A 14,440-nucleotide genomic window follows, 5' to 3' on the forward strand; every position below is an offset into this window, starting at 1 on the left:
CCCCCACAGCATGCACATATTTGTGGCGTTCCTCTGGGTTCCTTGAGCCCTACTGACAAACCCCAGGGCTCAGTTACACCAGCTGACCTGCCGTTCCTTTCTTCTGCAGTGCAGTTCTGATGCATTGGTGTGTTTTTTTGATTTTTTTTAAAAAAAAACCTATTCATGCCTATTGTCATTCAGTTGCGTTCCTTTTTTCAGAAATTATTCCGGACCGGCTATTCTTACTTTCCATGGCCATTCAGTTTTCTGCTATCAGTCTTAAACATGTCCCAGCGCAAAAAATAAAAGATGTTAAAAAATACAACAGCAACAAGAACAACAACTGATCACATATTTACGCCATCAGGCGTCCCCCTATCATGACAAAGAAATTAAAGCAGGCGAATTCCTGTCGCCGCGAACAAGACAGGCAAGAAATCAGTGGAACAATTCCCTCTTTTCAAATCCACCCGCCCTTCCCACAGACGATAACTTAGGTAAAAAAGAGAGCGTGGGGAAAGAAGCAGAAATCACAGCCTTCCGGAGTCACTATCACTTGCTATTTGCAGACTGATTGAGTCTCTCTCTCTCTCCAGCCATGAAAATGCTGCCACAATCCTAAGCAACAGCCCCCTAGATTTTGGGCAAAGAACAAACAAGGTGTTAATTGCAGCCTCGCGGAAGAAATTGCTATTGTTCCCAACAGTGGAAGGCGGCACTTTGAGAGCTGCGATGTTTTCCCTCGGAGCGCCAGATCATTTAAATCTGCATCGCGGTGGCGAACTGACAGCTCTTGGGGCTGCGACAGAGGGCTCAGTGGCGTAGCGTGGGGGGTCCAGGGGGGGCCGGCCGCACCGGGCGCAACATCTGGGGGGGGGGCGCTCGCACTCGCAGCTCTCTGCCCCTACTAAAATCCACGGGTTAGGGGGCGCAAATTACTTGCCTTGCCCCAGGTGCTGACAACCCACGCTACGCCACTGAGAGGGCTTTACGCTTTAGGAGCAAAGAGCGAAAGAAGGAGGCGGCGGGTGGTGGAGGGGGGGTGAGAGGACGGAGAGAGCGAGAGAGAGAGAAATCAAACGCTGCGCTCTCGCTCTTCTCTCCCGCGCGCGCCCCCTTCTCTTCCCCAGCCTCCGAGTTTCGCTCGCAGCCAGCCACAGCCGTGTGGGAACTGAAGCTGGAAAAACCTCCCAGACGCAGAAAAAGACCGGCTTGTTGTGGGGAGGGGAGGAGGGGAGAGACGTGCTTGGGGTTGAGTAGCTGTGACGTGCGAAATCACACCGCCGCGCCGGGCCCACTTGCCGGAGCCGAGAGGGAAGCCTGCCTCGCGCACGCGCACACGGCGGAGAAAGGCGCGGAGAGGACGTCGAGCGGAGCGCGCGGTGCTTGCGCTCCCAGAGGCTGAGCTGTCGGTCGGCGGAGGGAAAGGAAGGAAGGGTGGGAGGGAGCGAGGGAAAGGAGCGAGGTGGTGGAGCCGCAAACGCGCGCGGACAGCCGAGCGCGGGGCGCACTCGCCACGGGAGACAGCGCGAGGGAGTAGCGCGCGCGCGCTCATTTCCTCACACACAGAGGAGAGGGGGGGAAGCGCACACGCGCACACTGGAGCTCACACACATCTCCATTCTCTTTCCTTCACACAGAGACGGGCGCGCGCACACACACGCCACACGCACACACAGACCCACACTCACCGTGGCTCGCTCTTCCCGCGCTCCCGCCGAGCTTCGCCGCCTTCCCTTCGCTCTCTCGCGGACTCCTTCCTCTCCCCTCCGCGCTCGAAGAAGCTCTTCGACATCCTCGGCCGAGGCTATAGCTTGCGAGGGAGAGATTGTACAGCCATCCCCCTCCACCTCTCCACCTCAGCCGCTGTCCTTCCCTCAGGTACTTGAGAGCCGGAGGGAGGGAGAGGAGGAGGAGGAGGAAGAAGAAGAAGAAGAGGAAGGCGGCGAAAAGAGAACGAGACCAAGCCGACAACAACCGCCAAGAGCCCGCCAACAAATCTGCAATAGGGCAGCCGGATCTCTTTGAGTTTGCTTTCTGGGCTCATCTCCTTCGCCGGGTCTGTCTCCGCTGTTGGGTTGAGACACTTTATTCCCAAGTGAAACAACACAAGAAAACCTCTGCTTTCCAGCCAAGTCCATTGCAACCCGCCCCCCGCCCTTCTTTCCTGCAGTCTCTGGTCGGGGGCTTTGGCTGCCCTCCCCCTTCTTTTTATATGTGGTTGGATTTGGTGGATCTGAGGGAAGCCATCCTTTGGCCGTGCTGAGCCTCCCTCCCCCTCTCTCTGCTGCGGGTTTTTTTTTCTTTCTCCCTCCCTTCCCTTCCCCTTCTCTCCCTCCCCCTCAGCAGCCCTCTTCTTCTTCTTCTTCGGCTTTTGGTTTTTTGAATGCGCGCTGAGGAAAATGGGCAACGGCGCTTCCGCCCGAAGGGGAACCTCTCCATGCCTGCTTTTGGGACGTGTGCCTGTGGCGGTGGGGTCTTCTTAGAGAAATAGCCTGCCTGCTTTCGGAGTGGAAGGTAAGGCTGGGGCGGGAGAGGGGAGGAGAGGGAGCTCGGGGCTGAAGGAGAGACGGGAGCCGTGTGGGGTGGGTGGGGGTGGGAGAGAGACAGGACGCACCACCTGGCGGGACCCCTCCGCGCAAGTGCTCCCTCCTCGCCCCTGGAAAAAAGTTGGCGAAGTCTCCTCGGCGACTGGGCAAGGCATTGGCTGCCCTCCCGCTCGACCCAGGGAGGTCTAGCGCACGATCGGGGTGATTTTCTCGCAAGGAGAGGGAAGCGGGGGATCCTGAGGTTAATAGGAAGTTTAAGGGAAGTCTGTGTGTGGGTCTTCCGCGGCGGAGCAGATCCGTGGAGTGATGGCGCCGTCTAGGTTCGATTAAACTACAGTGTCACCGAGGAGGGTGGGAAAAGAGGATGCTTTTCGGTGGGAAAGATTTCGACGAGCAGTCTTAGATCTTTTGGGGACAGTTTTGTTTCCCCCCTCCCCTAAAGTAGATATCACCCTTCACCTCCAAAAAAACCCCCATCGGAGCCTCCTGCTTAGAAGATGAACTTCTCGTCGTTGGCATTTGCTGCATCGTCACCCAAAATCCTCTCCTCTCCAGTCTACCCAAAAGAGAGCCCTGTGTAGTTGACAGAGGATCGCCTCTTTCCTGTTCAGAAGAAAAGGAAGGAGGGCGAAAGCCAAAATGCTGTCTTTTCTTTATAGGAAGCAGCCTAGCACTGCAGACCATAGTATTTTAAAAATCTTACCTGGCTGATCCCCCGGCCCCCCCCACACACACCCATGCCCTCCTCAGACATTTATTATCGTAAACCAAATACATTCCCTTCAGATTTTGAGGCAGCTCTTCTCACACTGATGGAATTCCTAATTTAGTGCTCTACTGCTAAATTGCCTTTCAATGCCTAGACCCTCCTGAACAATGCTGCGCACAACTGCAATGCCTGTAAAGTGCTCCAGCAACATTTGTAAAGAGTAGATGATTATTTGCAGTGTTTACCCATAGCAAGTTCACTTCGCAGCCTTGAAATGGCCTATCAAGTCTGTGGTTGTGTGTGTGTTTTGCAAAGAAGCCATTTGCTTGTGATGTTCAGCAAAGAGAAAAAATCTAATGGTTTGGGTAATGGGGGGGGGATTTCCACAACTATACCTCTACCCCTCCCGAAACCCCTCTCCCTTTAAAACTACACATTTAAAGAGAGTCACTGCTGTTTTTCTCTTCTCAGTGTTCTGAGCCTGCAATTTATAATCTGGGAAACACAAAATCTCTTTGAGGGAACTGAATCCTCCGATTTGTTCAGCATTACGCAATTGGGGGTGGGAGATGCCTGGTCATTCGGAGAGAAGATGAAAAAGCTAGAGAGAGGGGAGACTGTGTCAAAAACTCAGTAACTCTTTATGTTTGCCTCCAGACAAACAATGGAAGAGGTTAGTGTTGCCAACTAAAAGCATTACCTCAATGTCACTTTTATCAGCTACCACTTACAAAGAGAACTAGAATTGTGAAGGGCTAAACAACTTCATAAATATTAATGCTGAAAATGGGCTATATGACATTTATTCTGTAGGTGGGTAAATGTACCCAAGACTCACTTCCTTTAGTTACACCTGTATTAGAGAAGAGCAAGTAAAGATTGCTGGTAGAGGACTAATATAACTACTATATTTGGAAAGGGTGCTGGTAAAGAGAAATGGTGACAGTAGATTTCATTAACCAACACATTTTGAAAACACAACTGTTAGCAACAGAGGGCAAGGAACAACCAGGACATATAATCCAGGTCTGCTTCAGAGGGAAGTTCTAGCACAGAAATGCTGCCTAGCTCCATCTTGGGTGAAATATTATAGATCGACTTTGTGTATCCTAAGAGGGTATATCACACAGAAATTGTAGCATTCAGAATTCTAAATTTTAGTTCTGCTGATAGCTAGCAAAAAGTTATTGCTGTCTAACCTGCTATATTCCCTTTGAAGATAATACTTCCAATATTTCAGTGTTTCTCAATCTTGATATGTCCTCCCGAGTTTCCTTTTCAAATGAAATCTTAATATAACCAGGATGCTACCGCAATGGCATGCAGCCATATGGGAGATAGTACCCCATCTGTAGCAAATAATAATTTGTGCATTTTAAAAATCATGACTCTACTTCACCACAATTATTTCTAAAACATAATAGAAAATACATTGTGTAACAACAGCTGCTCCCAATCCCCCTCCTCTGGCAGTATATGAAAATGTTATATAGGAAGGCTCCTTAGCTTAAAAGTCAATTACTGTTCCTCTTGTGAGCTATCAGACAAAGACCACTGAACCCTAATTTGGGGTTGAGAGTCATGTGCTGCCAAACTGTCTATGTTTTAAGCAGGAGGAGGCATTCCAATTAATAATGTAGCAAATGTTATTTTTGAAAATTTGGATATGGAGAATTTGACAGCTAAACTGGCCACATGGTGGCACTGTTCACACAGCATCCAAAATTTCCTTGTATTATAATTCTCTTTTTAAAAGAAAAATAAAAAAGGCGAAGAAGTCCTCCTTTTAGAGGAAAAATATACGCACATTCTAACTGAAATATTGAAAACAGCTGGCTGAAATTTTGGAAGGAGTTTAATTTTCATTGCATGAAGCATCCGACCTGCATTTTTCTTTCCTCTCCTTTCCTACAGGCCAAATGACATAGGATGAAGGCTGTTCGTAATTTGCTGATTTATATATTTTCCACCTATCTACTGGTTATGTTTGGATTTAATGCTGCCCAAGACTTCTGGTGTTCAACGCTGGTGAAGGGGGTCATTTATGGATCGTATTCTGTAAGCGAAATGTTTCCCAAAAACTTTACAAACTGCACTTGGACGCTGGAAAACCCAGATCCAACCAAATATAGTATTTACCTGAAATTTTCCAAAAAGGACTTCAGCTGCTCTAACTTTTCACTGTTGGCTTATCAGTTCGATCATTTTTCCCATGAGAAAATTAAGGATCTCTTAAAGAATAACCATTCTATAATGCAGCTCTGTGATTCCAAGAATGCTTTTGTATTTCTGCAGTACGATAAGAATTTCATTCAGATTCGCCGGGTCTACCCCTTCGATTTCATAGGATTATACAAAAAGGAAGATGATCAAAAGTCTTTCTTTGAATTTTTGGTGTTGAACAAGGTGAGCCCAAGCCAGTTTGGTTGTCACGTATTATGCACTTGGCTGGAGAGCTGCTTGAAATCTGAGAATGGGAGAACAGAGTCCTGTGGGATCATGTATACAAAATGCACCTGCCCTCAGCACTTGGGAGAATGGGGGGGAGATGACCACTCCCTGGTGTTGCTCAATAATGTAGTGCTGCCCCTTAATGAGCAGACGGAAGGCTGCCTCACACAGGAGCTGCAAACCACCCAGGTCTGCAATCTCACCAGGGAAGCCAAGCGACCACCGAAGGAAGGTAGGTGCTCTTCAAGAAGGCTCAGCTGTCCTACAGCCCTTTCTTGTTTTTGATTCAACTGATATATATATATATATATATATATGTCTGTCAGAGTTGCACTCCACACCAGCTGCCTGCATGAAAGGATATCTGAAGGTCCACAGACAGTCATCCTCTGGATTCCTTCCAAGAGGGAGGATTTAATTTTTCTTATTTAATCTGATAGAAAAGTGCAGGGATTTTTTTATTATTATTTCCATTAAAGAGTGCTCATATTTTATTGAGGACTTCTGGTTTTGTTTTCAGACCTGCTAAGAATAATTGTGACAGGTTGGGAAGCCAAGTTATTATCTTTCTTCTCACTGCAACCACCCAGCTACCATATGCTTATTCACCTGTGATCCTGTTGCTTTGGCTTTGCAAGGAAGATATTTCCAAAGGCATATGGGTAACCTGAACAAAGTTCCAAAGATCCAGGTTGGCCAGAATCCCAGAGGCCAAGGGTGGGGGATAATCATAAGGCACCTTGTGAGATCTGTTTCAAGGTATTCTGAAATAAGGGAGCATCCATTATGGAGCTTCAATAATGATTTGTAAGATCAGACTTTAGGAAGCACACAAACTGGAGACATCCACCATGTTCTCTTCCTGGTATATAGAGAAGTCCACAAGGAGGCCAGTTGCTACTTTAAAAAAAAAACCTCTAGGCAAGAGACGTTCCAGAAGAAGCCATAGTCTCAAAAAGAAATATGAATGATTTGGAGATTGCATTTTAATTAAATAACGAAGCAGCAAGCTATGTTAAGAAGAAGCAACTATTTAAAGAAATAGCTGGCTGACCTATGACAGATCTTGAGACTATTATCAATACATTTCTAAGAGCCACTTAGAAATTCATTCAGGCTACAATTGTATACACACTTACACAGGAGTAAGCCCCATTGAACTCAATGGGACTTAACTTTTGAGTATAGGATTGTGCTGTCAATAACTTCTTTCTGCATGCCTTTGTACCATGGCTGATCATGGACAGGTGCAAAAAAAGGGATAGAATGTGGATGTAGTAAAATCTTAAGGAAACAAGCATCAGGGTCAGAAAGCTACAGAGAATGATGTGAATGGAGGCAACCAAACGTAGAAACGTCATTGAACTAAGCTATAAATACAGAAAACACTTGATGTGTGTGATTAAAATTCAAAATAATCTAGTTAGATAGGCTGACATTCCCTAACGTAGTCCCTGTGCTGGAGAAGGTTGCATTGTAATGCAGGAAATGTTTTCTCTCTCCCTGGTTCCTACATGGTCACAAAGCTCTCTGTCTATGGGGAGGCAGAGCCAAGCTCCCAGTCTCCCTAATAGAAGTTGCCTTTGTGAAGGAATGCAAAATTGACACGTTGTTCTGTGAGGATTTTCTTTAAGGGCAGCCAAGGCTGAGTGGTGTGGGAGAAGAAAAGCTGAAGCTGCTCAAACTGCTGAGCTGCCAAGGATACTCCTAAGGGATGGGGGCAGGGGGAGAGCAGCTCAACTCCCTTTAAGCTAAAGGAGGATGAAGGTTGCAGGGAGGAGATCGGGGGAAGGGGTGGCAGGGTAAAGTAGTAAGGGAGCAAGGCTTGCTGTTGATTTCCTTCAGGTCAGTGTTTCTCCATATTCAGTCTGCAGCTGGGGATAAAGACGACAAAGTGATTTTAAATTACTCAACTGCTTGTTCCTTGTAAAGATCCCATAGAAGCCCTTGTAACGGCAGGGATGGTATTTAACATCATTTAAAACTAATTAATGTCCCTTAGAAGAAGAAATCCCCCCCCCCCAAATAGTGATGCTTGAAGCTGACTATTAAGACAATTAAACCGAAGAAAGTGTCTGAGAGACATGGGAACCCATTAGCATTTGAAGGCTGTAATTGTTATTGGGAGCTGTTGTGGGCTTTAACCCATTCCTGATGGCAAGGGGGTGGGGGTGGGGCAAGCATTTCTTCCCTCCACCCGCCCAAGTCCCCAATGGCCAGCTTTGTAGAAGAGCAGCAGCTGTGGGGCAATTTGCTGTTAACACAATTGAAGGAGGGTAGGTGGATGGATTTACAGAGCTTGCTGGTTGTGTTTGTGATGGATGCATCAAGATAGTCCTGGGATTGATGGGAGAATATGACTAATGCGACTGCCCAGATCCTTTGTTAGCACATAAAAGAAGTTCCCACAAATGCTGGTCTTAGTGGTTTCCCCACAAAAAGGCACAAGCACTGGGGTGCAGTACTGTTTGGAATTCCATAGTGTAGAAGAGGCTGCTAAGTATAGATTATTGCTTTCTCACCTCCTTGTGTTTTATTGCTAAGAATTCCACAGAGTTAAACGTGATGTTTCTGACACCTATCCTATGGGACACAGTATGTGCATCCACAATAATCTATCAAGCTGTCATATTTAGGAGCAAGGCAAAGGGGAGCTTCCTTCAAAGTGGAGCATCTGGCAACCTAGATGCTCATATACCAGAGGAAGTCAGACCTGAATGTTCTAGGCTAGTCTGACAGCTAGCACACTTTGGCAAATTGGGGCTTATGATTCCCACAGAGCTTTGGATGGAGCAGTTATTCACTGAATGCAGAGGCCATGCAGCAAGAGCATTTATAGTGTCGTTTCTCAGCTGCTGTATTTGGGGAGCAATTAAATTTTAATTGCAAAAGAGATGCCATTCCTCTTGTTGTACGTGCTTCTCTCAACATCCATTCCAGTTAAGCCACGGGATACTTAGGAAATGAAGACATGTGTGGGTGATAATTATATTTGCCAAATACATGTTTCTACCTAGTTTTTTTAAAAAAATGTAGGCGGAAATTGTGACTCAGTGCTTGTGGTAATGTACCAAGCAGAATAGACAGGGACAGTAAGTGAAAACTGAATTTTATTAGCGTGTTTTAAAACATGAAAGTCATGGAGCATGCAGAGAATGTATTTCACTTTAAATTTCACTTATATTTTATTTGCACTGACTCCTATTTGTCATTAATAATATTCTCATGACATTAGCAAACATATAATATTAACATAAAAATAAAGATTTCATGTTCTTTTCTAGAACATAAAATATTATTTCTATCTCTTTCACTGTAGGGGATAGGTTTTCTTTTATATGGTGTTAGATCTTGATGCAAAATACATTTTCATACTTCTGTGTTTTTCAAGTTTATCAGTGAAACTTTAATACATTAAAGCTGACTGTATTTTATCAACTATCAAATTCAACTTCTTGTGAAAAAGGTGTCTAGCTCCATACTCTGTTTTTAAGAGTTCAAAGGAATTTGAGAACTCTACAGTAGAAAATAAACGTTTCAAAGAAGTAAAATCATTGCCTTAAGGTTAAGTCTACGTGTGTGTGTGTGTGTGTGTGTGTGTGTAGTTAATTTAGTTTATTTTCCAAAATTATGTCACATCTGTTTCTTCAACAAGATTAAAAGCAGGTAAGAAACAGCAATAAAAGCAGAAATAAACAAACATAGCTCTCATTTGCATGTAATGTTAAGAAGAAGAGTTTTGGATTTGATATCCCGCCTTTCACTCCCCTTCACGAGTCTCAAAGCGGCTAACATTCTCCTTTCCCTTCCTCCCCCACAACAAACACTCTGTGAGGTGAGTGGGGCTGAGAGACTTCAAAGAAGTGTGACTGGCCCAAGGTCAGCCAGCAGCTGCATGTGGAGGAGCGAAGACGCGAACCCAGTTTCCCAGATTACGAGACTACCGCTCTTAACCACTACACCACAATGGCTTAGCATGAACAAGCAAATGTGTGAGCTCCCAGATCAGAGGTTGTGGTCATTTTTGTCCTCCATGGTTGTTTTCCTGCTGCACTACACTAAACTGGGGTTTGGCCTAGTGTGTTGTGCAAAGGCGAAACCATGGTTGCAGCTTGTGATTTGTCCGAAGAGAGATAAACCTTGAATCTGGGTTCAGACAACATGCTAAGCCAAAGCACAGTTTGGTGCAGCTCAGCAGCAAAATGACTAGGGAGGGGCAGTGGTGAACATCTACTGAACATCTCCAGGAGCCCAAACACTCTAAACTATGGTTTGGTTCAGTTGATATGCTAACTGAGGCCATAATTAATCTCTTTTTTAAAAAAAAAATCCACTTTACATTTCAGATTAGTAAATCAACAATATGTTTAACAAATTCATGCAGCATGTAAATACCATATATTAGTAAAACTCTGACTCTCTAGTATATGGTCCCTCAAAAATTAGTTTGAAAGCTGAAAATCTTTCTGTGTAATAACAGGTGTCATGGGCTCAGGGGCTGAGCCACAGGGGAAGGAGGAGATGGAGAGCGAAGGGGAACAATCTGAGGGGAGCTCAGGAGGGTATGCCAGTGATCAGAGAGATTCCATGAGTCTCTCCAGCGAATCAGAGGATTCCCAGAAGGGGGCCCCCAGAGGCAGGGCAAGGGGGGCCAGTGGGGAGTCTCCAAGCGGCAGCTGGAAATCAGGGGTAGCTTCCCCACCAGAGCGTAGCGGGGGGAAGAATCCCAAGGATTAAAACAAGAGCCTCCTGCAGGAGGAGAGAGTGAGGCTGGACTGACCACGCCTCCGTCAGAGAGTGGGGGGGCGGAGGGAAGAGCAGGTCCGGCCAGCCTCCCTGAAGGAGAAAGCAGTGAGGGGAGCAGTGTAGCCGTTAGGAGGAAAGTAGGCGGCTGGGCGCGCGCGCCAAGTTCAAATGTGGAGGCGCGCGGGCCAGCAGAAAACCCGGATTGGGAGCCAGGTCCTAAAGCCCGCAGGAAGGGTGGGGAGGAGTCAGAAGAATCCGCCTCCGAAGAAAGTAGGAAGGAGGTAACCCCAGAGGACAGGAGGACCCGGAGGAGAAAGGAGCAGAAGGAGGAGAGGAAGAGGTGGAGCAAAGCTCGGGTCTTGAACTGGTGTAGGGGAGGGGAGGAGTCAGACGGAGCTTCGCCGGTCTAAGGACTCAGACGTAGCGCTGCGCGCCACGGATGTCAAACCAACAATGAACCACAATAAAGACTTTTGTTTATAAAGAGCAACTGGCGTTGGTCCTCTGTGAGCTAGGACCTGAGGCAGCGCTGACAACAGGTTTCAGGTTTGTTTCTATTATGTGCTTGTGATAAGAATCCAGATTGCAATTCAGCACGTTGAACACAGAGACGGATTTAGGGGAGCGAGACCAGTTTGGTTACACAGGGCGTGGAACCTCAGGACACTGCAACTATGCGATAGATGGGAAACAAGAGGCATAGGGGTGCCAAATTTTGGTGTTACACAGGGTGCTGCTGAAATTTGAGACCCCATTGTTGAACAGACATGCCTTACCGATGCAATATACTGGTTATTTCTATTGAAGATAGTAGAAATGGTTATTCATGGCTGGTTGAAATAGAAGCTGAATAGACCCAATATACTTCGGGTCTGGTGCTTGAAGCCATACTATGTTCTTTCCCGGATTTGTAAATAGTATATACCATATTTCCCCCCTATTTTGGGGGACCACAACTAAATTTTTGGGGAAATTGCCCAGAATTATTGAGCTTTCTTGGGGGGGTCACCACCGCCAATCCCTCTACAGCCTTCCTGCCAGTGAAAATTGCATGCATCACCGTTGCCACTAATTTGTCTGCACGTTCGCCGCCCAAGCCCACCTGCACACTTGACACAACCACAGCCGATTGCACGCATGCCTCGCCACTGCCATAAATCAAAGTCCAATTGGCGTAACCGCAGCCAGTCGTCAGCAGGCCTTGCCATAGCAACCAATCACACGCCCAATCGCTGCTGCCAATCTCCTGCTGCCTGCTGCCACCAGTCGCCCGTCCCACCTCTACTATCCATGTATAAGACAACCCGGAATTTTTGCCTATTATTTCTAAGGAAAAAATATCATCTTATACACAGAAAAATATGGTATGTTTTGCAAAGGCCAGGAAACTTTTGCAGTGTGGCAACTGCTGGGCAGCGACTCTTAGGCACCCTATAGGACTAATTTTATATTAGCTTCTATTTTAAAATTTGATGCTGACTACAGCATCATTATGTAAACAAATCCAATTCTAGCTTTATTCTGTTAAAGTTGTTTAATATCACCAACATAAAAGGAGCTCTGTATTTGAAATGGTAGCTGCTTTGAACACATTTCAATTGACTTAGGGTACACAACAAATGGATACTTGTTCAAACAAAGAGATCTGTTTGCTACTATGAAAAACTAGTTTAAAGGATAGTTACAATTTTTTTTATTTTCAGCTTTCATGACTACATTCCACCTGGAAGGCCTGTCGATGGCAATATTTAAGAGTATTATGCTGAATGATGCACTATTGTAATTTATGTTCTGTATTTATCTTATTATTTGGTTGATAATGACATTATAGTTTATCTGTTCATTATTTGTTGAATTTGTTTCCTGCTTTTGCAACAAATGTTCTCAGGTCAACAAATGCAATAAAAATATAGTAAAGTACAATAAAACAGAAACAATAATAACAAATATAAAAACCACACATGACAACATCACTAAAGCATCAGTAAAAACAATAAATTAATAGCAGTTTCAACTCTTTTATTTACTTCACAAAATTTATATACTTATATTGATTGTAAAAGCAAACAAACCTCAAATTGGTTTCCAAAATATATTGCACTGCACAATAGAGCTAAGGAAGTTGATGCCAAAAGTTCTCCCATTCCTCTTGCAATTCTGTAACATGTTGTGTATTCCAGGACATAACTAATAACCCTGAGGGTTTGATACTTTGAAGCCCTTGGGCATGCATGCCGATTCAACTGTCTGGCATTAATTGTGAGATAGTTTCCCTCTTAAGGGTTGGGTTAAAAAGCATGACTGAAACAAACATAGTTAATTCTATATAAACAGCTGGATACTCTTCACTGAAGAGTAACTCCATGTTGTAACTCTATATTGGGGAAAAAATGTTAATTTATTTGTGCTTTAATGCAAATTATGATGGGAGATCGTATGGTGGAGTTAGCACTACAAGCCATGCCACAGAGCTATGACTATGGCAGAAAGTTGGGGGGTGGGTCACTTTCTTCTTCCTTTATACATTCCTCCCCTCCTCTCCCACTGACTCCAATGGGAGGAAAATTAATATTCCATCCTCAGGGATCTCATAGCTTGTGGTACTTTTCAGGAGAGGGCTTGAGGGAACAAAGTTTTGAATGCTGCTACCTGGATCTGCCCTGTTTTGGCTCATGCTACTGACTGAACACCATCATAGTTTTGCTAGATTGGAGCTGCATTGTATTACCCTAAGAGTCAATGTTCTTAGGCATGCCAGTACATTAACTTTAATAGTTGACACACAGTAACTGAGGCACATTCACTGAGTCTTTTTTTTCATGGTTAGCATCAGGGTCAGAACAAAACTGTAGATATTGTAAGATAAACATCACGTTCAGGGTGTGTGCAAACCAACCCTCCAAAAGCAAATTCTCTTGGGTCATGAATAAGGTCTAGCTCTATGCCATGTGTTTCGTTTATTCAACGAAATCCTCTAATCCCCTTCAGTACTTCACTTTTACAGAGCATCCAAGTGAATCTAGAGAAATGGACTTTAGCTCACAAAAGCTTATGCCACAATAAACTTGTTAAGGCATCTTTCAGTCTGTGTTTTGTGCATATGTTTACAGGCCTACTCTGAGCACAGCTCTCCGGAAGTGAGAGAAGGGCAGTCATGGGGAAGGAGTTGGCAGTAGGGGACTCTTGCATATGAAACAGCACATGCAGAAGTGGGAAATGAAAGACTAGCTCATTCTCTGAGGGCTTATCCACACTTACCCATTGCTCTGCTCTTTCCAGGCACCAGCCTGCGCTTAGAGGCTCTCTGTTCCCCGAGCTTTTTGCAGGAAAAGCTCTGTTGAACTCCCATCAGCCCCAGTGAGTAAAGTTAATGTTTGGAGATTATGGGAGCTGCAGTCCAAGAACAACAAGTTCCCCATGCCTCCTTCAAAGTGTGTTAGGGCTCTGTTTTCATCACTGCATATGGTTGTACTTTGAAGCTGGACTGGATGTGATTTTTCTCCATGTGTTGAGTGTTGTTTCTGCTGCGTTTACATAAGCAACAGATGTACTTGACTCTGAATCAAATGCTTGTTTAGCATTCATCACCCCCTTCCTCCAAAGCTTCAGATGGGATATCTCTTGTATTTGTTTAAAATGTCATTTATATCCTTATCAATTTCAAAGTTAATTTAGTGGAAGGAAAGAAAGAAAGATTCCATTGGCGGTGTTCTGCTGCCAGAAGACATATACCGTAATTAGAAGGTGAGGGGCAATATTAGGCACTTCCTTCTTTCCTGCAGCTCCCATGAAATCTCCCAGCTGCTCTATAGGGTTTCCAAGGCTGTGGAGTAAATGGGAGAGGTCTGCAGAGAGGAAGAGGAATCACAGGAAGTTTCCTCCCTCCTTCAACAGAGTGACACCAATTAGGTTCCACCCACTGTTTTTAAAGCAAAAAAGAAATACAGTGGTACCTTGGTTTAAAAAAAGCTTAGTTTATGAACAACTTGGATTAAGAACGCTG

General features: G+C 45.1%; 1 protein-coding gene across 5 annotated transcripts in view; it reads left to right on the top strand.

Annotated features, from left to right (window-relative positions):
- Positions 1-1,272: 1,272 nt before the first annotated feature.
- Positions 1,273-14,440, top strand: part of ADGRB3 (adhesion G protein-coupled receptor B3) — a 461,010-nt gene continuing 447,842 nt past the window's right edge. For 2 of the 5 annotated variants that reach the window (XM_080997948.1, XM_080997950.1), the window contains exons 1-2: positions 1,279-2,499; positions 5,155-5,923. In XM_080997948.1, the coding sequence (XP_080854074.1) occupies positions 5,170-5,923 (754 nt within the window). In that variant the 5' untranslated portion in view covers positions 1,279-2,499; positions 5,155-5,169. Of the gene's footprint in view, positions 2,500-5,154; positions 5,924-14,440 lie in introns of all 5 variants that reach the window. The other 3 variants (XM_080997952.1, XM_080997949.1, XM_080997951.1) reach the window with 3 other exon arrangements.

Source organism: Podarcis pityusensis, assembly GCF_964106645.2.
Source record: "Podarcis pityusensis genome assembly, chromosome: 3".
Classification (NCBI taxonomy): Eukaryota; Metazoa; Chordata; class Lepidosauria; order Squamata; family Lacertidae; genus Podarcis; species Podarcis pityusensis.